The sequence below is a fragment of the Pezoporus wallicus genome, unplaced genomic scaffold (assembly GCF_028554395.1).
Source record: "Pezoporus wallicus isolate ANWC-B61680 ecotype Strahan unplaced genomic scaffold, APGP_CSIRO_Pwel_v1 contig_6978, whole genome shotgun sequence".
In the NCBI taxonomy this organism is placed as follows: Eukaryota; Metazoa; Chordata; class Aves; order Psittaciformes; family Psittacidae; genus Pezoporus; species Pezoporus wallicus.
Window position 1 is genome coordinate 254,794 of NW_026637190.1, and position 27,693 is coordinate 282,486.

The 27,693-nt window shown below is 40.5% G+C and overlaps 1 protein-coding gene across 3 annotated transcripts in view; it reads left to right on the forward strand.

Annotated features, from left to right (window-relative positions):
* Positions 1-27,693, forward strand: part of USP6NL (USP6 N-terminal like) — a 117,463-nt gene that overhangs the window by 83,807 nt on the left and 5,963 nt on the right. For all 3 annotated transcript variants that reach the window (XM_057403769.1, XM_057403765.1, XM_057403768.1), the window contains exons 6-13: positions 2,916-3,023; positions 5,502-5,611; positions 8,303-8,351; positions 10,397-10,517; positions 13,651-13,745; positions 16,371-16,436; positions 16,525-16,624; positions 19,669-19,821. In XM_057403769.1, coding sequence (XP_057259752.1) covers positions 2,916-3,023; positions 5,502-5,611; positions 8,303-8,351; positions 10,397-10,517; positions 13,651-13,745; positions 16,371-16,436; positions 16,525-16,624; positions 19,669-19,821 — 802 coding nt within the window. The remainder of the gene's footprint in view (positions 1-2,915; positions 3,024-5,501; positions 5,612-8,302; positions 8,352-10,396; positions 10,518-13,650; positions 13,746-16,370; positions 16,437-16,524; positions 16,625-19,668; positions 19,822-27,693) is intronic.

Genomic DNA, 27,693 nt, shown 5'->3' on the forward strand with positions numbered 1-27,693 from the left:
CTGGTTTGGGTCGGAAGGGACCTTAAAGCTCCTCCAGTTCCAACCCCTGCCACAGGCAGGGACACCTTCTACTGGACCAGATTGCCCCAGACCCCCTCCAACCTGGTCTTCAACCAGTTCTCCTCATTAACAGCCTTATGGTTGTTGGAGATGTTTGAAAACGAGTTACAAAATCATAATTAACTGGCAGAAATGTTTGCTATCCAGGTACACTGTTGTTGTACCATGGATCTGAGTAATTAAGCTACATGTCAATGGGAACATAGAATCATAGAATAGTTTGGGTTGGAAAGGACCTTAAGATCATCTAGTTGCAACCCCCCTCCAGTGGGCAGGATCTAAAACTACATTTATTCAGAATTCAGATTTGGTTTATGCTGCTTTCCAGGAGACAGGAATGTCTTCTCACGATGACTCCACTGAGATTGGTATCGCTTGGCTTTCAAAAGGCAGAATTATCCTCTTTCTCACAAGCAGTTATCCTTGTGTCTGGTTTGACACACGCTGAAATTCTCTGTGTGAGCTGAAGCTTGGATATGCATCTGTAGAGAAGGGTGCTTTGTCGCACTGTAGTTGTTCTTTATCCTTACAGAACAAACTGTACTGACTTACCTGTGTTCACTCTAGAAGTCTTGCTCCTTTAGCATTTCTAATAATATTGAAGCAGCAGAATTTTCCCTGAATCATCCCAGTTACTTTGTAGATAGCTTCCAGGATTGCTGCTGCACTTACTCAAGTTTATAATATTCATTTGAAAAGGTGACAGGAAAAAAAAGTTCTAACCTTACTTGTGTAAGAGTTACATATTCTTAATTCCACACAGGAATCTTTGCTGGCAGTAAAGGCACCTTCAAAGATCTGATCTATCCCAAACAGCAGGAGGCAATGTTCATTAATGTTCCAAAAGTGGTGTGTGAAACACATGATAAAGGAAAAAGGATCCTATCTCTATTTTGACATTTCTTTAAAAATATCTCTGATGGTACAAACACAACTTTTATAAATGTTACAAGGAAGTAATACCTTTGTCAACTGACATTTTGAAGGTCTAGCTTTCCTTGTAGATTAAATGCAAAGAACAAATTGTTTGGGAGGGGTTGTGTGTCTTTTGTTCTTTTAAGTCTAATTGTTTCCCTGTGCCATCATGAAAGTAATGGTAATACCAGAACTTTGGAAAAGTTTGTTTTCTTTCTTAGAGTTCTCTGTTTTTCCTTTTCTTAAACCTAGAATCGTAGAATGACAGATTGATTTGGGTTGGAAGGGACCTTAAAGCTCATCCAGTTCCAACTGCTGCCACAGGCAGGGACACCTTCCACTAGAGCAGCTTGCTCCAAGCCCGTGTCCAACCTGGCCTTGAACACTGCCAGGGATGGGGCAGCCACAGCTTCTCTGGGCACCCTGTGCCAGCGCCTCAGCACCCTCATAGGAAAGAACTTCTTCCTAATACCTAAACTAAATCTGCCCTCTTTCATCTTGAAGCCATTCTTTTCTTGTCCTGTCACTACATGCCATTGTCAAAAGCTCCTCTCCAGCTTCCTTGTCAGCCCTTTTAGGCACTGGAGCTGCTGTAAGGTCTCCCTGGAGCCTTCTCTTCTCCAGGCTGAGAAACCCAACCTCTCTCAGCCTACCTCCAGAGCAGAGCTTCTCCAGCCCTCGGAGCATCTCTGTGGGCTTCCTCTGGACTTTTTTTTGAAAGAAGATCCCCTGGCCATGTCTCCTGAAAGATGAGAATGTTACTTGGCATGTTTTTAGAAGTACTTGGATTCAGTTGCCCTGAGGCTTTGCTTATCTTGAGTCTCTCCTGACTGTGTAAAGCCAAGTCTTTAGACATCTCCTCCACCTTCCTCTGTTTAGAGGCTCTTCATGCACCTAAGTGCTGCAGCGCAGAGATACAAATCAGAGTAGAACTGAGGAAGAGAGTTGTCAGTGCTCCTGATTTTTCGGATAAGCCCAGTAAGAACCAAACCAGTGAATGGGAGTGCCAGAGCAGCAGCATGTCAGAGGCAAGACTCATAGTTTATATAACACCTCTAGTTACACACAGGTACTCAGTTATCCCCTTATGACCCATTTTTAATTCAAGTTTTATGTGTCAGAACAGAATATGTTGGGAATGGGGAATTTCTTTTTCTGTTTCACAGCTAAGAATTGCATGGAGCATTTGTAGATTGTGCTGTGTTTCAGCTACACTTTCTACAGCTATCTTTTATACCTTGTGCTTGTGGAAATGTTTTAATATGTATTTAAAAACCTGATAGTTGAGAAATATGATCTAGAATCTGTTAACTTTAGAATTGGCATCTCTTGGGGTTTTTGGTGGTCTCAGGTTTGGTTGGTGGCCATACCTACATTTCAGCACACTGTTTTAAATCAAATTCAAAATCAGTTATGCTTTTGTTTTTTTTTCCTCTTTTACTGGTAATCTTTAAAGCTTTGTGGTATCGCTGACTGCCTTTTGCTGTTGCCATTAATAGTTTGTAGCTACAGCCAGTTATCTGTGGCTTGTCCTGAAATACTGTGTTCCAAAAAACCTGATTTTTTGGGTCCGAGTTACAAAATTTGGAGTAGTCTTTTCAATATTTGTAAATAAGTGCTTCTCAGCAGAGGTGGTACAGTTGTGATTGTATCAAATTTGATTGCTTCTACATGAGAAAGCCCTGGCTCCTAAGCTTAACCTGCACAGAATGATGTGTTGGTCTGTGTGTCCATTTCTTTCTGTGTCCCATATAATGCCACTGGATCCTTCAATCCCTCAAAAGGCAGAGAACACTTTGTCCCTAGCAGATCATCTCTTTGCTAGGACAATTGATATACTTGTATTTCTCTCTCTTGCGTGTTATGTGTCACTTTTCCTTTATTCAGGCCATTGTAGATTTTACTGCATTTACATTTGTTTGGTTTTTTTATTTTTACAGTTTCATAGCAGAATTTATAAAGGAATCCCACAGCAGTTCAGAGGGCAAGTCTGGTCTTTACTACTCGACATCCCTAAAATGAAAGAAGAAATGAACGACTTCTATAATGTGAGTTTGTAGGTTTTCCACTTAATACTAATCAAAAAATGCTAGGTACTAAGAATACCGGCTTTATTAAGCTTTTATTGTTATGTGATGTTAAAAGAAAAAGAAAGGATAAGAAATTGTGTTGAAATTTACTGTGTGTTTTAGCTAGGAAAAAGCCTACTTACTGAACAGCACTTTTCCAGCTGATTTTCTGCAATTCATAGAATTAATTTGATCTTCTTTCCATTTCTTTTCCCATCCTCAAGCACTTGCAAAACCCCTTCTAAAAGCAAAGTAAAACAAAATAAGAAAACCCAACCCTGTCCCAGTAAGAAAAGAGAAACCTCCGAATCTGCAGCTCTTTGAGAAAGGTCCATTAAGGAAGTGCCTTGTTAGCTGAGGTCCAGTGAGAAGAGTTCAGTATTCTGAGGGGATGGAGGTTGGTGCCTTAATCTTGTAAAGGCCAGAACAAGCTGGCTATCTTTCTACCATCTCATCTGCAAGTGAAGCTTAGATATCCGTTACAAAGCACTGTCTGGTTACTTAATTGTATTCTCAGAGGTGCAAGTCGTGACACGCTGTTAACTCCACCAAATTCTACAGGCATAAATTGACCACTTAAGTGTATCTCCTACTTAGAATATAAAGAAAATAATCTGTTACCCCTCTGTCCCCATCCTTACCCCGATTCAGCAACCTCTCAATTACTGTGGTCATGTTTCTCTAAGTTTTTCTCTAATAACTACTTTTTCTGTCAGTGTGAATACAGCTGATGGCCATCAGAGCTCAATTTCAGACCCAAGAGTGGAGAATAAGGTTCATGTGCAGGCTAGTAAGTTAGGCAGAAGGGGATTAAAGCCCTTAAAAGTCTGTCTTTTCCTCATTGTGTGTCTGCTGAAGGATTACAGGGAGAGTTTAGCTAACAGAAAGGTCATTTAATATTGTAGAGTGTTTAAATTAAAGCAGGAATTTAACTGTTCACTGCCTTTTAAAGAAGTAACATCCAGAGTTACAAGGAAATGCATTTCTTGTCTGGCTTTGGCATTTTCTTTTGGAGCTGAGACTCTGGGTCTGAGTAGCCAAGGGATCTTGTACAGTCATGAAAGAAGATTGATGTTGGTATTGTGTTATCTGAATTTTGGTATCTGTAATCTTCCTTTTAAGAGATTTCTCTCTCTTTAGTCTGACAGGCTGCTCTTTGACTAGTGTATTTTGTTAACTTCATAAGTAAGATTAGTAGCAGATCCAAGAGAGGTAAAACAGAGTTCATGCTGAATGATGTAGTTGTGGGATAGAATACTGAATAAAACCAGAAACATTTTAAAATAGGTGAATTCATCATCAGAAATGATTAATGCCATCTAGTGCTCAATGTAAAGCAAAGAAGTGTTTGTAGTTCAAATAGAGAAGTAGAAAGAGTTTATTTCATATTATTCTAGCTTGTTTATTTGCAGTAAGCTCATTTTACTGCTCTCCATTTTTACCATTTCCTAAAGTTGGTTCAGTGATTTACAAGTCATTCCCGGTAGGTCTGAAGCTTCTGGTTGTATTCATCAGACTGAATGAATGTCACTGTTCCCTGCTTGATCCCTTGTTTTTCTTAGTTTTGGTATTTCTTAGTGGGGTTTTAATTAGTTTTGGTTTTGAATCTTTGTTTTTTTTCAACCAGAATGTGTAGAACTCAGCTGTTAGATTGTCAGTGGTATTCTCTAATAATGCCTATGAAGATGTAATGTTTTGAAAATACCATGTTGAATCCAGTTAGAAGTATCTGGCAAACTCAACTTTTGGGACAGATATGAGAACGAATGAGTGTATGGCAAGAGAAGATTATTGTAAGTGCAAAATATAAGGTGGCAATCTAACCTGTTCAGGTTTCCTAAGTATTCAATTGCAAAATTGGATTTACTTATAAAATGTTAAAGCAAGTGCTAAAGTAGAGGTATTCTACAACTGAATTAGATTAAAACAGAAAGACAGAGGAAATGACTAGAGAAATGTCCATTATCTATACTTAGATAATAACTGGTAGTTCTGTAGCTATTACTTCTGCTTAGAGAAAAAGGCAGGAAAAGTATGAAAACCACACTAAATCATTTGCTAAAAGTGTGGTCTGGAGCACTTGCATCTTAGGTTCCTGTGCCTGAGTAGTGAAATGCACTTTCTGTCTTTCTCCAGTGATGTCCCTACCTGAGAAATGGCAATTAGAAATATGAAGTGCTGAAACACAGCCTTGAATGTAGGTAGTGAATGGTGTGCCACAAAAATGTGTATTATGGGCTTGGTCTTCTTACATCTATACTGTGTGAATTCTGACTCCACAGAACCTGTATATATGTATTTTGGAAGTTAAAACTCTTACTCTGGGACTTGCTGTTACAGTAAGTGTTTTCAATTACGAGACGGCAGATGCTTCAGTATAGCTGTAGTCAGGCAGGTTTCTGCTGTTTTACAGTTCACATTTTTAAACTTAATTTGTGTTCTTTACTGTTTTCCCAGAAATTGAAGTGTCACGCGCGAAGGTCTTCACCAGATATTAGGCAAATTGATCTTGATGTAAATCGAACATACAGAGATCACATCATGTTTCGAGACAGATATGGGGTTAAGTAAGTAAATTAAAAGGTTTCACTTTGCTTACCTTAAAACTGGTTTCTGATCTGCCTCAAGCCTCTCTGACCTGGTCAAGCATATTGAATGTAAGCTCCAGACTTTCAGAGCAGGATTATCTACACATGATTGTGTGACTGCTGTTATTACTGCAAAAACCAACTAGTCACTTCAGCTAGTTTCCCCTAACTATGAGGTAGTCAGTAGCATTCTGGAGAAGACCATTTCTAAGCTGTTCTCCTCTTGCTTCATATTTAATAAAAAGTCTCAGATATTGTAAATACTAAAGCATGGGAACTCCAAACTAATAAATGAAGATTTATTTTCAAAAACAAAATAACTCTTTGCATCCCTAATAGCTTATAGATTTTAGCCTTCCTTTGGATATTATGTTCCTCTTCTCCTAGTAGGTAATTGACAACCAAATAAAAGAGTATTTTATATGTCAGTATTTAATTATCTACAGAGGTAGGCCTTAATACTTTAGGATTCCTTCAGAATTCTTGTTGGTTTGTTGGTTTTGGATGAGGAATATTAGGCAGCTGTCAGCTTTAAAAATGCTTAGAAATTAAACAAGTGGTGATACAAACATCAGTATTGTTGCTAGCTTTGCAGCATCAGCACCCTGCTGAGATGAAGAGGGTATTTTTTCCCCTCTGTGACTATTAGTTCAGTTTTTAATCTCCTTTTCTTTCCAAGACACATTCTGCAGTAGTCAGCTATTTTCCAAAAGTAATACTCAAAAGATCTGTGGACTTTAATGGATAATAAACCAAGTGTTTTCTTAGAGTATTATTCTAGGTCTTTTGTGGACAAATTCTAAATGTGGGGAATTTCTCTGATGGGTGTAACACAGGATAGAGTCCAAAGCAAAAATTCCCAAGCTGAGAGCTGTTCTGTGCAGCCACTCTGTGTGTGTGTGTATACATATATACATGCATATATACTGTACACATATATATATATATACACACATATATACACACAGACACACATTATGTGTATATATACAGACACACATTATGTGTATATATATCTGTTTGAGAAGTGCCATCTGTATCTGAGGTGCTGTGCCTCTCAGCAGTACTGACACAGTGCCCTGCAAAAATGACTGTGTTGCTTCTGGGCCTCAGTTATTTTTTATGCCCACATTTTAGATGTTAGCAGAAGCTTCCTACCTCCTCAGTTTGGGGTTAACAGAAGCAGAGCCAGCGCCAGCCCCTGCAGCTGTGTTGTAAGAATGCCGTCCGAATCCACGGGAAAGCCTTTGGCAGCCTAAAGCAATTTCACACTTGGAATAGATCTTGGTATTACTGGACATATATTAATGCATTTCCAGTGATGCCTCAATGAAAAATTCAGAATCATTTCACATAGCAATGAAATAAAAGTCCCCTGGGTGAATCAATAGCTTCTTTGACTTTTAAGTAGACTGTATGTCTTTGAAGTTCCATTCTTTTACAGGTCTTTAGTGGTATCACCTAGTGTAAATAGTACTGAAATTACCATTATTTAATGTATCTTACTGTGAACGAGATTGAGCTCTTGTGTTCGGTTTCATATGGTCAGCTGAAGATATAGGAGCTTTCTGTGTACATTTGGGACCTTTCAGCTTGTCCTTGTAAAATAAGATTCCAGCTTAATGTCTAGTCCCGAGGCTACACTTTGCTCTGGTTTCTGAAGAATAGCCAAGCTTCACTTCTGCAAGAGGGCAACAAAAAATGCCATAACCTGGATGCTTTGGTACAATTCTCCAAGTATGCATCTTCTTCCCAATAGAAAACGGTCAGGTTTTGGCTTATGCTTTCATTATTTAACCTGCTAATGTCTGTTTCTATACATTCGGTTAGTGACAGAGAATTTCACTGGACAGAGAAAGGACAGCATGCAGACCTCAGCAGTTTAATAGCATTTGTAGTCATAGATGAAAGGAGGCATTCAGGTTTCTAAATTCTCTCCTGAGCAGATCCCAAAAAGTAGGTGTGAGTTTAAAAACTCATTATGAGAGCTCCCTGGCATTACTTTGATGTCCCAGTTTGAGAAGAGCAGAGTTTTGGTTTGGTTTGGGTTTTATGCTTTTAGTCTTACTGCCTTCACAAATTAGATTGGTTTTACAGAAAGCTCTCTGTAATTCCACCTCTGAAGTACCTGGAGATCAGTACACTCAGGAGGACCGAGCATAGGAGGTCGAGTCAGAATTGGTGGTGTTTTTCTTCACTTTGGCAGTAGCAGTCACCTAAAGCAGCCTTTGTTTGCCAAGATTAAGACACCTTTGTGGCTGCTCTGTGCATTTCAACTCTTCCACGTCTCTGTTTGAAGTTGGGAACAGCTGTTAGTGTTCTGCAAGCACAGAAATCAGGTCTGGGGTGGTTCAAGTTCTGGCATTCAGAATAAATCTGTGTTTGAAATGTAGTCCATCCTGTGTTTCACTTTGCCTGTAAAAATGATGATCTGATGCCATTGTCTTCTCAAAGTATTACAGGTATTTTTTTTTTTAAACCTTCCAGCATATAAAACATCAGAAAAGTGCTAAATATTGTGTTGGTTTGAAATCAGAACCTTATCTTTGTAAGGTGTGGTTAATCTTGTTCTGTATTGCTAGACAAATAAAAGTTCCCTACTTTTATGCCTGTCTGTTCTTACAAAAGACAATATTATAATGTTTTCCTTTTCTACTCTTATTTCTACAGGCAGCAATCTTTATTCCATGTTTTAGCTGCATATTCCATATATAATACGGTAAGTTGTGTACCTTCACACTTAAATGTAGTTTCTCTGAATATGCCAGAAGATAGTAACTTGTAATGCTGTGTCTTTCTCCATATAAAAACCCCAAACAAACATTTCAGAGACCTTTGCAAGTATATAGAAATGAGGAAGAACTTGTTTACAATGAGGCTGGCACAGGTTGTTAGAGAGGTGGTGGATGCATGAGCCCTGGAGGCATTCAAGGCCAGGCTGGATGTGGTTCTGAGCAACCTGATCAAGGTGAAGATGTCCCTGCTCCTTGCAGGAGATTGGAACTAGATGAGCTTTAAAGGTCTTTTCCAACCCAAACCTGCCACGGGCAGGGACACCTTCCGCTAGAGCAGCTTGCTCCAAGCCCCTGTGTCCAACCTGGCCTTGAAGACTGCCAGGGATGGGGCAGCCACAGCTTCTCTGGGAAACTTGTGCTGGCGCCTCACCAGCATTGTGAGTATCGTACTGGACAGACTGAACTGTGCATACCGGTCAACTGAAACTAAGTATAGTGTCTAATAGGAATCATGAGTTTGTGCTGCGCTGGACTTTTAACTACTGTTATTTTCCTCCCATTTCATTAAATGCTTCCGATCTATTTGAATAATGGGAAGGAAGACACTGCAGAAAGATGTGTGTTGGAGTAAACAGGCATATTTCATAACCTGGGGGGGGGGGGGGGGTGTCTAACAAATGCAGAATGATTTTAAAGGCTGCATCTTCTTTACTTAAGCCCTTGGTGTTGGCTGCAGTCCTGGATGAGGGTTTGTTAGAGTGATGTTTTCCAGACATAAGGGTTAGAAATTTAGGTGTTTTGTAATGTTTTTTGTCTGCATGCTAAAAGAAGAAACAGAAATCCTGTCATGTCCCCATTTAACTGTGGTTTTAATGAACTATCCTCTCATTCCTTGAGCCCTTTTGAATCATTTTTGTACATCTTTCATTTTCTAACCAGCAGCAGCTCCCTACAATTCAATGGAAAAGCATGTAAAGTTAAGAAGAAAGCAGAATCAAGCAGTTACTCTAAACAGCACTGTTCCATTTTTAAAAGGTCCAGGGGATAGAACATTTCTGTCCTGTTTCAGCTTCTGTCTCCTCACATTTGTTGGCCCATAAAAGGCTAGAATTTGTTGTCTTCCACTTGTTACGTTGTCATATGCTTTTCTTTGCAAGCAGCCTTGACTCACTGAGAAGTAAAACTCTGGAAGAACCTGTATATATGTCCTATAAAATTGGACTAGTATCAATTTGCTTGAAAAATACTGTGTATCATCAGCTGTTAAAGTGTAATGATGAGAATACTGCAGTGAGGTTTTTATTTTGCACTTAATGTTGCATTTTTCCTCTTATGCTTTGGTTTTATCTCTAGAGCAGAATTCTGCTAAGAACTTGTCAACCTGAAGAAACTTAATCCAAGTATTTGTGAGGATGTAGGCTCAGTTGTTATCAGTGGGGTTAGCTGAGCAGCTAAATGACAGTGACATTTGATTCCTGCCACAAAAGTAGAAATTAATGGCAGAGGAAATACCCAAATTCAGGTATGGAACAATAAAGGTTTTTTTTTCTTCAGGTTTATTACATCTGCTTGCTATGGGCTTCTAAACTTGAGCAGATTTATAGTTACAGGTCACTCTAGAAAAGTCTTGTGTTTGTCAGATGGTGCCCTGACTGTAAAGCCAAACAAAGCAAGAGCTCTTCTCCCCAGGCCTCCCTTGAATTACAACTAAAACGCATCCAATTGGACAGCAAGATGCAGTTATTTGGTATTATTAGTACTGACAAGGGGCTTGTGCATCAGTAAAAAGTTCAAATGAACCATCAAGATTTCCATTTACTTTTCAGTTGAAGGGTTGTGAATAATTCCTTCTATCTATCAGTGTTGTAAATACTTCAATGTTAAGTGTGTTTGGTGGTGTCATAATTAGGGAACTTACACCATTAAGTCAGGCATCCTCTTTCTTCCACCAGGTGAAGGAAGAACTGAGAGCTCATGGTTATAAGGCTTTTGTTTTCAGTGTTGTAATGTTTCACTGTCTGATTTTCAGGAAGTTGGATATTGTCAGGGAATGAGCCAGATCACAGCTTTACTCCTTATGTACATGAATGAAGAAGATGCCTTCTGGGCCTTGGTGAAGCTTTTCTCTGGTCCAAAGCATGCCATGCATGGTATGGAGTTTCCTGTCATTTGGTACATGTTAGGTTTCAAGTCATAAATTATTTGAAAATGGAACTATGCTTTTCTGTCTATATAGTCAAAATAAGGCATAATGGAGTCTTTATACTGGGGAACTATTGGATATTATTAGACCTTTTACCCATAATGGTATTGTAATTCTTTTTACGTGTGATATCTTTCAGATAGTTCTTAATGAAAACCAGATGGTTTCCTTTCCTCTTAATTTCTTAGGGAATGTAACCAATTGAAAGCTGGTTGTGTAGGGATTTGTATAGCAATAAAATAGTAGTGGAAACCTAGGATGTGTTAGAATGTGTTAAATAATGTGTTAGAATGTATTAAATACTGCAGTTGTGCCGTCATTCAGTAGGACAGGAATCTGTAGTTAAAAATGCACTTGTATCTAGTATTAACTTCAGCTTCCGTGGTTTTATCTCTGCCTTGCACAGCATTTCCTGCTCTCATGGTCTTTTTACTTTTATGTCATTGGTAGTTCTCTCTTTCTATGCCAAATTTAGTATGATCTGTGCATGTTCCATGGCTTCTGGTATGGAAAAACTCCAGGAATTCCAGCATCTTTTGTAGATGTTAATGGTGTGGTAATTCAGAAAAGCTGTAGTTCTTGGAAGCCAGAAAAGTAGATTTTGGGCTTTTTAGGAAATTTTCAGCAAGAACTAACTCCTTTTACTTGCTTAAAACTTTCTAATATGGTGATACCTTCCTTCCCTGGCTTTTCATGGAATCATAGAATGGTTTGGGTTGGAAAGGACCTTAATATCATCCAGTTCCTGCCACCCTGCCATGGGGAGGGAAACCTCTCACTAGACCAGGTTGCTCTAGGCCCTGTCCAACCTGGCCTTGAGCATTGCCATTGGATTGAGCACTCACAACTTCCTTGGACAACCTGTTCCAGTTGCCTTATCACCCTCACAGTAAGGAACTTCTTCCTTATTTCTAACCTGAATTTCCTGCTTAAGTTTAAACCCATTACTCCTTGTTGTATCATTGCAGTCCTTAATGAAGAGTCCCTCCCCAGCATCCCTATAGGCCCCCTTCAGATACTGGAAAGCTGCTCTGAGGTCTCCATGCAGCCTTCTCTTCTCCAGGCTGAACAGCCCCAACTTCCTCAGCCTGTCTTCATACAGGAGGTGCTCCAGTCCCTGATCATCCTCGTGGCCTCCTCTGGACTTGTTCCAACAGTTCCATGTCCTTTTTATGTTGAGGACACCAGAACTGCACACAATGCTCCAGGTGAGGTCTCACGAGAGCAGAGCAGAGGGGCAGGATCACCTCCTTCGACCTGCTGGTCACGCTCCTTTTGATGCAGCCCAGGATACGGTTGCTTTGTGGGCTGTGAGTGCACACTGAAGCTGGCTCATGTTCATTTTCTCATCGACCAACACCCCCAAGTCCTTCTCCACAGGACTGCTCTGAATCTCTTCTCTGCCCAGCCTTTAGCATCCTGTGTTCTTGGATGTTCTCCACATGCTAGGCAAAGTACTAGTTGGTCATTTTCCTGTTTATACTTCTGCAAAGATATTGCCTTCAAAAACAAAAAGGTGCAGCCTGGCGTGAGGGTCTGTGTCTTTAGTGAAGCTTTTAATCCATCAGGAGTCAAATGCTTGCTCAAAGCTTTCCACAATGATAACACCGACGGAAAGCATCTTACCCCATATATTTAATAATAATCAAGAACTATGCAATTACAACTGTGTGGAATGTTGAAATCCTCAAAGGTCATAGAAGATTTTAGGTGTTTTGGGGAGTAAATCTAAATCAACTTATTATATACCAACTCTGGTTTTGATACGTGGGAGCTTCACATAGGTGTAGGTGCCTTTTTAAGATGCCATAGACTGCAAACAGGATTTGAAAATGCATTCCAGATTTTATGTCTTTGTGTTTTGTCACTGTCCCCTTTTGACCTTAGAGTGTGGTGCTACTGGAGAGCTCTTAACACGGATTTCTCAGGCTGATTTCTGTAGGCATCCTTTCACCTTGCTGTAATGAATAAGAGGGTTCATCTGGTAGCTGGTGAGGAAGAAAAGCTGGTGTCATGTCAGCCACTTCCCAGACTCCTGCTGTTTTAAGCAAGAGGTTTCACATAATGCATGTTTCAGCTGCTTGGTCTTTGAGTTCTAGAGCTGTTTAGTGTTCTGGACCCTCCCCAGTGGTTTCCATGCAAAAACTTGGTTTTAGTATTGACTTTATCTTCTCTGAGCACTTGTAAAAATCTTCACAGACTGTTGAACTTACAAACTCTCTGTCAGGTTTTCTGCTTCCAAGGGGTTTACAAATAGATCTATTAGTATTTTTTAATGCCTTTGGGAAGTTGCTTTCTCGGGGGGAGGCTTGTTCTCTCACATGGTTGTACTGCCAGTGTTTGAGCATCTCTGATCTGAACACAGCTTCAGCTTTCCGAAGGACCTTCTCTGAGTGGTTCCTTTTCCTGCTGGGTAGCTGTGCTAGCTTTCCTTTACATCTCAAGGTTTTTTGGCTAGTGTTATATGCTTGCTCTGAGCCTTTAGCTGTGCTGATAGCTCAGTCGTAAGGGGATCTCAGCCTGTTCCTTTTCCAGCTTGTGATCACTAAAACTACTCGGTACTTTTTATATGCCCTTAGTTTCAGTTGTGTGAGCGCACAGTCTTTATACTATATATTCATTATATTTGTCTTGGTAGAATATCCCTCTTGTCATCTTTATGATCTTCAGTGTAGACAGTTCTAGTAACTGCCTATGCTGTTTGTCCCTCTAGCATGAATTTGCTGGGCATAATCCTGATTTATGTCTCTTTGCTCTTAAAAGTTGGTTGTAATTCTGTGTTTTTAAAGAGTAATTAAAACTTTGGTTTCCCCTGGGTATTAGAATGGGTAGACTAACATAGGACTGGTGGATCTGCTGTCCTCAAGCATCATTAATCTAATAGTAGTCACTAAGGGAATGTATTGATATTTTGCTGTAGTCACTGAGGAAAGAGTATGTGCATATCCATATGAGGACTTCATAGTATTTTGCTGAATATCTGTTCATATTCAGTGGCCTTATAGAATAATGATGTTCTTGGGGCTCTGAATGCATTTTTAATATCATTTTTATAGTACATGGTCAACTTCTTTTCTTAGGTTTTTTTGTTCCTGGTTTCCCAAAACTGTTGAGGTATCAAGAGCATCACGACAAAGTACTGACAAAATTTCTGACCAAACTTAAGGAGCATTTGGTAAGTATTTACAGCACAATAAAAGCAATTCCTGTTTACAGCCTGCTGCCTTGTTTCACTTCGGGTTAACCCACCAGGTTAAGAATACCTCAAACCTCAGAAAAAAAACGTGCAAAACAGAAGGGGCAGAAGTGCTGTTGTTTTCTTTATAGACCAAGTTATGGTGCACCTTGACAGAGTTACTCCTAAGAGTAATTAAACTGGGTATCCATCTCGCTTTTCACCTCTGAAAATATGCTGACCTTCTACATGGCCTTGTGCAAACTGCTGGATAGCAAGCTGATGCTAAAACATTGAAGCAAGAGTTTATCGTATGTAGAGCCCTCTGGCTCATCTCTGGACAGAGGTGGTTTTGCAACCAACAAGTTTTAATCTCTGTTTATAAAAAATAGCCTTTATAAGAGAGTTTTGATATTTGCACCTACACAGTAGGATTTTCATGAAGCTAAATGTTGTGTTATCTCTTCTAATGCTCTTAAATAGGAAGTAATACGCTCTGTGTTGCTAACATCAGCTGTATTTATTCCACGTTCTTTTTCTGATCGGAAAAAAATGCTGTTCCAGTAGTCAAGAATTTGCTTTTACAATCAGCATTGGTTCTGTCAGAATCCATGTTCAAGTCTTAAAAGGTAGTGTAAGAGATGCTCAGTTGCAGCAACATCTTTGAAGAGTGACTGCTACCTTTCCAGGACTGTACTATTTTCTGTTTAGTGAATTTATCTCCTTACAAAATAAGACAATGTGGGATCAGACCAGCACCCTGGCAATGATGAATTGCATCTGATGTGTGCCAGTTGTGTTGTAAAGTAGAACTTAATGTCTTTTTTTTTACCAACATGCTGTAAGACCTGTTTATAACATGGAATTAGGCAGATCTGGTTAGGAAAAAAACCCAAACCACTCCTCTATTAAAAGGTTGAGTCAAAATTAGTCATGCAAGGTGATCTTGTCATATTGCTAAAACATAAAAAAGGGAAAATACCAAGGCAAGTTCTTTTACAACCTTGACTCTGTAAGTTTTGGATTTAGTTTTTCCAGTACAGTTACAAAGTGATGATTCTTGTTTAGAAATGCAGTCTTACTCTCATTTTTGAGGTTACCACATTTCAGGAAGAAAGTCTAGAATAATCCCAAGAAGACTGAGTGGTTTAACAGGAAATGGCAAAAGGCACTTTCTGAAACTCCCAGAATAATTATACATGATTGAGGTGCTACAGCCTGAGGTGGCACGTTACTGTGTTTTGTATATTGCTTGTATACCTCTTATTACTACATTTAATGACCAAGAACTGTTTTATTCTGCCATCTGTCCCCATCCCTCATGTCCCCCCACCTCACATGGGTTGGTTGGCAGAGACAGTTTCAGAAAAGTGTAGGAAGTTGCTTTAATAACTGGAAAAGCTCATTCAAATAGAAGGCTTTGATAGCTCCCTCTGAGGGAGTTCTTGGCCACTTGTTTAAAGGGATCCAGAAAACATTCACTCTCTATGTATTTATTATATGAATTTCGTTTCAGGTTTAAATCAGAACTTGTTTCTATTTTTGTGTGAATTGGTTTAGTGGCATTGACTTTAATAGCAGTCAGGGTTTTTATGAGGGAAAGGTATGGTCCATTATATCTATCTTTCAGTAGGCTGATGGCCATTCTTACAGGTTAGAAAAATCTCAGAATAAAGTGTTTTTTGCTCTGTCTGCTTTCTGTAAAGACTCCCGAAATGGAAATGTCATAAAGATTATTTCAATTATACTAAGATTTATTTTTCCTCATTTCTGACTGTGAATGTATCTCTTAGATGAACCCATTTTACCTCACTGAAAGATTGAAGTAAAGCCTGCAGATGATCCAGAGGGATTTGGTCCATTGCCAATTCCGTGTTTGTATACTTTAAATTTTAGGAAAGGCTGAATGTGGCAAGCAGAAAAATAGGGTGTTATCCCATAGTTCAAGTGCAGAATTTCTTAAATTTTTGGCTTTTACTTCAGCTTTTCCTCTTTGAGTTCTCCCTCAACGAACTTTGAAGAGCTCCATGGAAGTGCCAAGAAGCTTTAGCCTCCCTTTAAGGGGTGGCATACCAGATGCACCATCTATGCTCTAGGGAAATGAGGCCCCTTAGTTAAGAAATGAAATACCTTATCAGCCTAAGTGCTGGTTTTAGGTCCTGTGTTTGAAGAATTCAACTGTTTTAAGCTGCTTTCTAGTAGATAGGTATCCTTGTGACAAATCCCTTCTACCTTCAGCATGAATTGCAGCCTTGCTACAGAGAAATGAAAGACTGAATGGACACAGTGCCTGAGCTTTGGTTGTGGCAGATTGTTGATGTAATTTCATCAGAGGGGATTTAATTCTCTGCTACATCCGTCCCAAAAAAGTGAGTGGAAGACTAAGATGTGTTAATACCCCTACATCTCCAGATGCATGTTACTTCAGATGGTGAAGCTGCTGAGGAAAACTATAAAAGACAGAAATGGTGTTTGTTAGACTGATGTAACAGTGTTTCATGGAGTTAAATTAATTCTTTATGGTGAATATTGGGTGCATTGGCTTCAAGGTGAAAATGTTTTTTTATGGACAGTGTAAAGCAGTACTGGAATTACTTGGATTTTAAACTTCTGCACTTTTTACAGGACTCCCAGGATATATCCACTGGTTTTTACACAACAAAATGGTTTTTGCACTGTTTCCTTGGTCATGTGAGTATGCTTTTCATATTCTATTTCTGTTTTTAATTGTGATTTGGATAGACTGTTTTAACAGTGTTGCCTGATTCTGTCATTTCAGACTCCCTTTACGTTAAGCCTCAGGATATGGGATATCTACCTACTTGAAGGAGAGCGGATTCTCACTGCTATGTCTTACACGATTCTGAAACTACACAAAAGTAAGACATCTCTCAAACATATGAATGCTAAACAGAGATTCAGCTGGTTTTGATTTTATTTTGTGTACCTTGACCTTGTGCGAAAATCTTGGTTTCCCATTAGCCTAATACTGTGTCTGACAGGCATTTCTCGTTCCTTATGCTCAAAAAAGCTCAGTCTTTGCTCTATTAAAGTGTGTGTGTGTGGTGGCTTGACCTTGGGTAGGTGCCAGGTGCCCATCAAGCTGCTCTGTTGATCCTGTACTGTGCTGGATGAAGGAGGGAGAAAATAAGATAGGTAAAAACCTTGTTTGTCAAAATAAAGGTAGTTTAATAAAGCAAAAACCAGGCATGGAAGCAAAGGAAAACAAAAGATTTATTCTCTATTTCACATCAGTAGGTCATATCCAGCCACTTCCCAGGAAGTAGGGCTTTAGTAGGTGTAGCAGACATCACGGTAACGAATGCTCCCCCTTCTCCGCCTCCATCCTCTAAACTTTTATTCCCGAGCAGACATCGTATGGTATGGAATATGCCTTGGGTCAGCTGCCCTGGCTGTGTGCCCTCCCAAGATCTTGCACATCCCTAGCCTGCTGGTGATGGGGGAGTGTTGGAGGGAAGTCTTGATGGCAGCACTGCTCAGCAGTAGTCAAACCACTGGTGTGTTATCAACACCTTTCCAGCTACCAACGCAAAGCACAGCACTGCTGTGGGGAAAAGTAACTCCATCCAAGCCAGACCAAACACAGTGTGATTGCCAAAGAAAAATATCTTTTATAGTAAGAAAGATATTTAAACATTGACATGAGGCAAGTAGTATTGCTGATTGAACAGGGCAGGGGGGGGACATAGTTCCATGATCTGGAAATGCCTTTTAGCCCCTCCAGGATTTAAGCTAACCATAAAAGCACATAAAGAATCCAGGGTGTGCCACTAAATACCTGAATCTCTATCAGCAAACAGCTTAGCAATGGGGAACCACCAGTGTGTGTGTGTGTCTCTATACTATTGTCCAAGAATAGAATTAAGAATCAGTATTTCTATAGCCTGTCTGGGTGGCCTCTTCAATCCCTTGCCTTTGGATAAAGTGAAATTTGAGATTTTGAGCAGAAGGATTGTCTGTGCCTGGTTCCAAAGGATCCAAAAAGCTTTTGAGGATGAATTATTGTCTCATAACACCGAGCATTTCTCATGATGATACCTTGTACTTTGAGTTTGGAACAGTCTTATTCTGGGACTTTGGCTTTCTTAGTGAAGTCCTTTATGTGAATTCAGAGGTCTGCTTGGAGCCTGCAGAATTGGGGTCTTAATTTGCTTGCTAATTTACCCTCTTTGAACTGGGGTGATACTACCTCACTGTCTCACTGGGCTGTGAACAAACGTTATGAACAAACATTAGTTTGTTCATAAACGGGTTTGAAAAATGAAAGGGGTTCCTTTTTAAATTATCGTACTTAACTAAATTTGTAGCAACAAATTTTTAGGCTTTGCATTTTGGTTTCTCTTCTTCATTTACAACTAGACATCTACTTCAAAATATTTTTTATTCACAAGTCTTTTTATGGGAAGACCTGAGGAAAATGTCCCAGTGCAGGTTTGCTTGGTTAGCAAGTACAGGGCAACCTCCTCCGTCATCAGAACACTGAGAGTGTTTTATGTCAAAAGAGAAGAGATTAGAGGACTGGCAAGAAGCTGGCAGAAGATGGGTTCTGATCTGTTATCCAGGCTCTTGTCTACCCTTAAAACACAAGAAGGATGTGGACCTGCTCGAGCAAATCCAGAGGAGGCTGTGAAGATCATTAGAGGGCTGGAGAACCTCTGCTATGGAGACAGACTGAGAGCTGGGCTTGCTCAGACTGGAGAAGAGAAGGCTCCAGGAAGACCGTAGAGCAGCTCCAGTGCCTGAAGGGGCCAAGAAGAAATCTGGAGAGGGGCTTTGGACAAGGGCCTTTAGGGATAGGACAAGAGGAATGGCTTTAACCTGACAGGGGAGATTTAGATTAGACATCAGGAAGAAGTTTTTCCCTGTGAGGGTGCTGAGGCGCTGGCCCAGGGTGCCCAGAGAAGCTGTGGCTGCCCCATCCCTGGCAGTGTTCAAGGCCAGGTTGGACACAGGGGCTTGGAGCAAGCTGCTCTAGTGGAAGGAGTCCCTGTCCACGGCAGGGGGTTGGAAGTGGATGAGCTTTAAGGTCCCTTCCAACCCAAATCATTCTATGATTGATAGTACAGCTATCCAGTCAAACTGTCAATGCTAGGAGCATTTTTATTGCAGTGCAGAAACAGTTTTTATGGCTCATGTATGGGAATTGTTCATTCTAGAACTTGTGATGTTGTACATATGCTTAAAGAAGCTACACAGCTATGGAGTTGCAGCCTTGCAAGCCGTGTAAGTTTGTGTGGGAAACATGGCCTTACTGCTGTGTGAAAAGGGAAAGAAAAATAATCTGATAACTGTAAAACGATTTTCAAAATACGACCTGAATTTGATTGAAGTAGCAAAAAGTACCTGAATTTTTAGAGAGCCTGAAGCAATGGTTCTGAAGCGAGAAGTGCCATCATCATTTCATTGGAAGTTGATTCAGTTGTGGATGAGGATACCGTAAATATCAATTTTCAAAATGTTTTATTGCTTTTCAAAGCCCTTATTGAGAGAGATGATGGATGTTGTACAGATCTACAGCCGTGTCTTGTAAATTGAGGATGCAGGCTGAAAAGGAAGGAACTAAAGCTGTTGGACATAAGAAGGCTGAAGAAGGATGACTTGTAGTTAGTTTCTGAAGATGCCCCTTCTTGGAAAGCATTGTCCTAAGTAGGGAGTGATAAGAAAAAACCATTTCCTGGTATTTATTTGCAGATGAATTTTTAATGCATTTTAGAGATTTCTGATGTAGAATTCTAATGTTTGCAGATGACTTTTTAATGCGTTTTATAGATTTCTGATGTAGAATTGTGATGTTTGCTTAGTTCATAAGCGTTTTTCATTCCGTTTTGAAAACAAAAGCATCTGATGTTGTAAGTACATTTTCCAATGTTCATATTTTAATGTATAATATTTTCTTGTATAGAGCGGCTAATGAAGTTACGAATGGAAGAACTTGCAGAATTTCTGCAGGACACTTTAGCCAAGAATTTCTTCTATGAAGATGACTATGTAATAGACCACCTCCAAAATTCTATGTCAGAATTGAAACGAGCAAAGCTGGATTTACCCGTACCTGGTAAGAAATTTGTACACGTGTACATTTAGAAACATGTAGAGCTGTTTGCACATTGCCCATGTTTTAAGCATTAATTCACACTGTTAAAAATATTTATCTCTTCATCACTGCATCGGTTTTGGGTGTTTTTGCCTCTGAACTATTTTACAGTTTAAAATCAACACCCTTTATTTCATGAGTTTGCTCCTTTTTAGTGTCTTGTTTATGGGTTGTAAACTAATGGGCAAGTGCTTTAAAACATCCCATGTTCTGATCATTATATTAACTTGGATTTATAAAAAATAGAAGATTAAATGTTAAGGTCTCAATTTACTTGAAGCAGCAGCATTGTCTGAGGATCCAGACTGTTTTATAGCTTGATTAGTTAGGGAACAAAGTTCAGGTCAAATAGTTTCTTCTGTTCGTCATTTCGTTGCTTGCAGGGGACAGACCTTCTGGGTGTCTAACTGAATTGTTTTCTTTGTCTTCTCAGCTTTGTGCTTTCAGGTTGCAGAGCAGAGATGGTGGTTTCTTGGGGCCTTACTTATGAAACGTGTATAGGATATTTTCTTCCTGTGTTAAGATTCTATTATCTTTTCTATCCCTACCTCCACAAATTTTAATTAGAATTTTTCTTGTGATTATTCAGGGTCCTTCTTCTTTATCCTTGCTAATTGTAAAATACCATTTGGGAAAGGTTATATTTTAAACAAACTTCTAAAAACACGGCAGAAAATTACCTTGAAATGATTAAGTTGCTGTGGTTGGCTTTCAGAAGTTAAGAAGTATCAGAATAAAGGTTGTCTATATACCATTGTTGTGATAATTTGTTCCTGAAGCTTTCATTAATGAATTTCACTTGTCTTGTTTCCATAGAGCTTAAATTGCATGCAGTATGGGGCTGCTTCAGGACTACTAGTCACAAACAGATGCCTGTTTCATATGGTTCTTCAGCAGATCTGTCCCTCTGGGGTACAGACACTTTCTGTACATTTGCTTCCCATCCTCTTGGTTGCTTGCCAGGCTTTCCCATTTCTCTTGATTCATATTCCTCTGTTTTGCCCTCATTCTCACTTTCTGGAGCATGTCTCCAGCATGCTTTCTCTCACCAACAGTAGGTCTAAGTCTAGTTCCTGCTCTTGTCTTCTTGCGTGCTCACTCTTATACTTTCTCGTCTACATTTACGGTGAGTCTGCAGTTCTCCAAGTTACTGTGTGCGCAGTGGCTTCCCCTTTCTATTGCAGCTTCACATCCTGCCTTCTGTCCGTCTTTTCTTCCACAAGCTGGGTTTCAGTCTTCACTTACTCTTCAGGGCCAGTTGCTCTTTTCAGCTCTACTTTCAGGCATGTGCTTTGTCAGACATCACGTCACAGCTAAGGCTTGGTCATGAGATGTGAGCAGATACATCAGAGAGCAACTTTGTCTTTTAGCATCAAATCCACTCCATCATATTAAAGGAAAATAGGTCATGGGAGTGCTTTTTGTTAAATTTGAAGTACAGAGTTCTCTGTGGTTATGTCTGAGGGGGTTGTCCCAAAAAACTTTGTAGACAGGCCAATTTTTTCCTGGATGTGGAAAAGTAAACTTCATCAGTGACAAGCTTGGAGTTTCCACTTAAAACTGTGGTAGCCCAAGAGTTGGGAAGGACTTTTGTAGTTTGCTACGTGATGGAGTTAAATGTCTCTTCCAGCCTAGAAAATCTCACACGTGTAACTCATGTTGAGAGCTTCTGTGGAAAATACAGAATCCACTAGGAATTTTCTTGATGCAGAAAAAACTGAAGGCAGGAAGTTTGCTCCTAATTTATTGATGGTTTAAGGCTTTTCTTTTGGGACAGTTTTAAATGCCTTCAGGTTAAATTTTGTTTGAAAACACTCTGGATTTTCTCAGAAGATTAAAGAAGATTTTAGGTGACATAAGAGCCGTCCAGCTTGTACTGCAGTTAGAGAAAGTGTGGGACACAAAGATTCTTGTGTGGAGACCAACAGCAAAGGGTAGAGAACGTATCTTCTTGCCAAGATAGTTTGGCAGTGGAATGCAAGTTACTTGATTTCGTACTTTGTACACTTGGTGTAACTTCTGATGTGACTAGCTGACAAGATGGTTTTGGTTTGAGCCATGTTGGTTAGAATCATAGAATAGTTTGGGTTGGAAAGGTCCTTAAGATCATCCAATTCCAACTGCCCTGCCATGGGCAGGAACACCTCGCACTAAACCAGTTCTTTGTTTTGGATAGCTCAACATCAGTGACAATAAAATGCCTTCTAATTTATTTTATCAAGACAGATGAGGGAGATTTAATATTAAAGTAGGAAAAGCAAAGCCAAAGTGAAGTATATTTTGGTGCTGGATAAGGAATTGAGCTTTTTCCTTTTTTAATTTCAAAGTAGCCTGGGAAATCCTCTTTGCGTGATGTATTTTTGCCAGGGTAAAGGGGAACATTACTTAACCTTTCACAAAATAAATACAAAATGCCTTCATCCTAATCCTTGGGAATCCAGCTGATTTGTCTGCTGCTATGTACAGTTGAGTGAGGCTGCTCATAGGAATTTCACAAGCCTTTGATTTGTAATTTTTTCCTATTCCCACTCTGTTGTTCAGTTTGGTTTTACTAATCACTGTCTTCAGGCAATAGTATTTTCCTACAGGTTCTCAGCATTCTCTGGACATTTGGTTTGCTCATGTGTTGTGGTGGTTAACCCTGGTTGGACACCAGGTGCCCACCAGAGTCACTCTCAGTCCCCTCCTCAGCTGAAAGGGGAGGGAGAAAGATCTGTGGGTCTGGATAAGGGCAGGGAGAGATCACTCAGCTATCAGTGTCACAGACTTGACTTGGGGAAATTAGCTTAATTTCTTATCAATCAAATGAGAGTAGGGTAACGAGAAATAAAAGCAAATCTTAAAATCTTCTCCCCCCACCTCCTTCTTCCTGGGTTTAATTTCACTCCTGAATTCTCTGCCTCCTCCCCTCCAGTGGTGCAGAGACAGGGAATGGGGGTTGTGGTCAGTTCATCCCATGTTGTCTCCGCTGCTCCTTCCTCCTCAGGGGAGGACTCCTCACACTCTTCCCCTGCTCCAGCGTGGACTCCCTCCCACCCACAGAAGGCAGTCCTCCATGAACTTCTCCAACATGAGTCCTTCCCATGGGGAGCAGTCCTTCAGGAACAGACTGCTCCAATGTGGATCCCCCATCGGGTCACAAGTCCTGCAGCAAACCTGCTCCAGCTTGGGCTCCTGTCTCCATGGGGCCACAGGTCCTGCCAGGAGCCTGCTCCAGCACAGGCTTCCCACAGGGTCACATCCTCCTTCAGGCATCTCCCTGCTCTGGCGTTGGTCCTCCCCAGGCTGCAGGGAGATACCTGCTCCAACGTGCACCTACTTGGGCTTCAGGGGAGCCTCTGCTCCAGTGCCTGGAGCACCTCCTCCTGCTCCTCCTTCACTGGCCCTGGGGTCTGCAGGGCTGTTTCTTGCACATATTCTCACTGCTTCCTGCACCTATGGTTCCTTCTGCACAGGAACTTTTCCCCCCATCTTAAATATGTTATCCCAGGGGCTCTATCACTGTCACTGAGGGGCTCGGGCTTCTTCAGAAGCTGGTCCATCATAGAGCTGCTGGCATTGGCTCTGCTGGACATGGAGGAAGCTTCTAGCAGCTGCTCACAGAAGCCACCTCTGTAGCTCTCCAGCTACCAAAACCTTGCCATGCAAACCCAATACATGTATCTGACTCTAATCTTTACGACCTTCAGTCTCTTTTCACTGTTATTCTTCTGGTTTCATGTAAAACTTACAAAACTATCATGTCATGCAGTGATACAACAAATACCAGACTCTTCATGTAAGTATCCACTGTAGCCTGAGAAAATAGTGTCTATTTTAGTTTTATCAGCTGAACTCAAAGCATTACTGCATATCTTGTACTTGTTTGGTGTTTTTATTGACTGAACAACAATTACACCTTTAAGTAGTAAAACCAAAGTAAGAATGCATCTTAGGAAAAAGAAAATATCTCCATCTTACAGTTGCATCAGTATCAGTCATCCAGGAACAGCAGTGAGCTAATTAAGCTCAGTGGAATTTTCCATCTGTCATCCTTTGTTAGGCTGTATAGATTCTCCTGCCCTAGTAGGGTGAGCTGCAGTAGGATATTATAAGAGGTAGCAAGTTTTGTGCTACTTTCAAGTGGATGTCTGGTTATGCCTGATGTAGCTTTCTGTGGCTTGCTTCCTCCATGGCTTCTCCCACTGAATGAAGGAGCTTCTTGTTCCTTCCAGAGCCGAGTGGAAGGAAGGGTCTTTGTTGAACAATTTCTCACTGATAAAACCCTTAAACAGAACATGGATGTTAAGGGGATCATGCTAATTTTGGATGTCAGTGAAGTTCTTTACCCAATAGTAGGGTGATTTTTGCATAAAGCAGACCATGTGTTGTGATTTTGTTTCTCTTTGTAGTAATTTCTAGTCACACAAATGTAGTGTAGGATAGCCTGTACTTAGCAACTGCAACCTTCAGGTTGTACCTTAAGTGCTGTTCTCCCAAGCCAATGTAGGCATCCCTGTTCCAGTGACTCTGTGGAGACAGTATGGACAGGCACACTTCTGACTGGCAGGCTGCTTGGTGACCAGGCCCTGGGAGAGGCAGGCTGGGGTGAACCTATGGTAGAAACTGTGGATCTGCTTGAGTGAGTCCAGAGGAGACCACAAGGATGCTCAGGGGGCTGGAGCACCGCTGCTATGGAGACAGGCTGAGAGAGCTTGGGTTGTTCAGCCTGGAGAAGAGAAAGCTCCAGTGAGACCTTGTGACAGTCTTCCAGTACTTAAAGGGGCCAACAAAAAGTCTGGAGAGGAACTTTTTAACAGGACAAGGGGGGTGGCTTTAAACTGACGGGGGATTATATCTAAGGAAGATGTTCTTCCCTGGGAGGGTGCTGAGGCGCTGGCACAGGGTGCCCAGAGAAGCTGTGGCTGCCCCATCCCTGGCAGTGTTCAAGGCCAGGTTGGACACAGGCTTGGAGCAAGCTGCTCTAGTGGAAGGTGTCCCTGCCCGTGGCAGGGGGTTGGAGCTGGATGAGCTTTGAGGTCCCTTCCAACCTAGCCCATTCTATGATATGTCCTCTGACATTTCAAGCAAATTAAGTAGAAAAGATAAATTCTATTTTCTGGATTGTCTGGAATGTTAGGAAGGGTGTCCGCACCACGCAGGCTCTGGGACAGCACTCATCTAAATCTGTGTGACTCCTGTTTACATTCTCTTAAGGAGCCAGATCTGATGTGGAGCTGACAATCTTCCTTAATTCAGGGATGATGTCTGGAGCATAGTGAAAGCAATTTTCATGGTATCTACCATTATCTCCAGAATTCCTTGATGCAGATTATTTCCTTGGCTGTTATTAAAACAGCAGCAAAATTCTTTAAATGCTCACAAGAAACAGAATTCCCAGCTTTTAAGTTATTCCTGTAGCGCTACATAAATAATGCAGTGCTTAATAAAAAGTATTTACATATTAATACATATATTTTTTATAGTGTCTGACTTCAATAAATAAAAGTGCTTATCAGTGAAAGTTTCATATTCTACTCAAAAATATGTGGCTGAAAATGGTTTATTTGTCTAATGCTTGAGTCTCTTCTTGAGACAATTTCTCACCTGCCTTTTGGTACCCTGAAAAGGGGTGGCAGAGGAGTCCTGCGTTGGACTTTTTTAATGACTGAAAGTTTAATGGACCTTACAGCAGCTGAGAAGGCCTTAAATCAGAGACAAATGTCTTGTACTTTAATTTTAAAGCAGTATTGGTCAGTCTGGTCCTTCCCTTGTCCTTGTGATCATCTTAACTATATTTGTGTGTGATAACACCAGCTTTAAACTCTGACTCAGTTCTATTTCTCCCAGCCTTTTATGCGTTCAGGGAAAACTAGTGAAGTTTGAATCTTGTATTTGCCATAGATTTTAAACGTTTGTCTGCTCTTTAAAGGTATATTTTATTACATTTCTCATCACCATCTTTTATACAAAGAATGCCTGTTTTAAATACTCACCAGTGACAGTGCAGAATTGTATAGTAGGTTGTTAATCTATTTAATAACGTCTGTTCTCTGCTTTTAGTGTGCCTTTTGACAGCCAAACCAATAGAAATCCTCGAGTCAGTTTGACTTTCCTGTCTCTGATGGTCTCTCTCTTTTCAGTGTGTTTTGTTTAAGAGGAATTTTGGATTTTTCACTTGTGCTTGAAGAGCACACAAGTAGCTATTTCAGACAATGCACCTCACATTTTAATCAGCTAAACCTTTTTCTCTGCCTTGTTTCCTTGTGTGGTACAAATGCTTTGCAATATGATGAAGGAAATCAGTATATGGAATTAAACTAATATAATTAGTATATTATTTTCAGCAGCTTTAGATTTGGCTTTGCATCATTTAAGCGTCTTTACTGTTAAAAACTTGCATGCTTTTTACAAATACAGTCCAGATAGTTATGTTAGGCATGGTTGATAGTCTTGTTTTAAACTCACTTTGAAGAAGGGGTATTTTCTGGAAGAAATGTGGAATTAGGGATGTAAAGTGGTTAATTTTAACAAGTTTATTTGCAAGGGCAGCTCACAGATATGCCACTGGCATCCTGCACCTTCTGGTTGATGACCAAATCTGTTGCTGTTTCTATTTTCATCTACATGAAGATGCTTATAAAGTTAAGTTTTCTGTACTGTCACTTACAGGAGTGAGACAGCAGCAGGAAGACAAACAGTGCATTTTGTTCTACCTTCAAGCTGTCAGGCAAGATTTCATGTTAGTAACTCCTTAGTGATGTCCTATAAAGGAGGAGGAGCAGAGCCAAGCTTCCAGACAGCAGCTTCAGTTTCTAGTGCAGGCACTTACATTTCTTTAATATTCTCTTGGACTTGTAAACTGAAGAAGTAAGATGGGATGTCACCGATGGAAAATAAACACAAAATATCAAGAAGTCATTTGAAGAGTTGTTTTTATGACCATTACCATCCTTGAAAATTGCGTTAGAGCAGTCAAAGTGCATGTATTCTGGTGCTGAAATTAAGGACTAGACTGTTATTCACCGGAGAGAGCACTTAAAGCACTTTACTCCAATTATATCTGCTATTCAATGCATGAAGCTGTTAGTGCCTCCTGAAGTAATTATCTGTAAGAGTCTTGTAGTTGAGAGTGACTTCCACTGGGTGGTGACCAAGACTTGTTAGAGCAGGAGGAAGTCGGGAGACTAAAACTTTCTTTAGTATGACTTGAATGTGGGGAACAATCAGATCTGCTCATATTTGCTTTGCTCCTTTTCCTGTCAGGTAACACGTTTACAGCAGCAAACAAGCACCTGATTGTTCTTGTTTTGCTTGAAGTGTCTCCTCCTACTTCCATTTCTCTCCTTCCTCACCCAGTTTTCACCCTGTTTTCTTTGTTGTTTGCTTATTTTGTGCTGTGCTGCATACAAGCCAAATAAATCACTACCTTTCTTTTAAAGGAGAAACAGAGAATCCTGTAGTCCCACCTCTGTAAATTCTGAGATGAGGTGTTATGTTTGTCTTTGCGAAAAGCCAGTAACTAAACTCTCTGTAGGAACCTGTTTTGTTGAAGGAGGAGGAGTAGAGACTGGCGCAGGGTGCCCAGAGAAGCTGTGGCTGCCCCATCCCTGGCAGTGTCCAAGGCCAGGTTGGACACAGGGGCTTGGAGCAAGCTGCTCTAGTGGAAGGTGTCCCTGCCCGTGGCAGGGGTTGGAACTGGGTGAGCTTTAAGGTCCCTTCCAACACAAACCAGTCTGGGATTCTGTGAGAGTAAGAGTTCTGCACCTCACGTGAATGCTGCCAGCCTGGGAAAAAATCTGAAGCCAAAGGCACATTTGGTCATTGTAAAACTCACTGCCAAAGTGAGTCTCA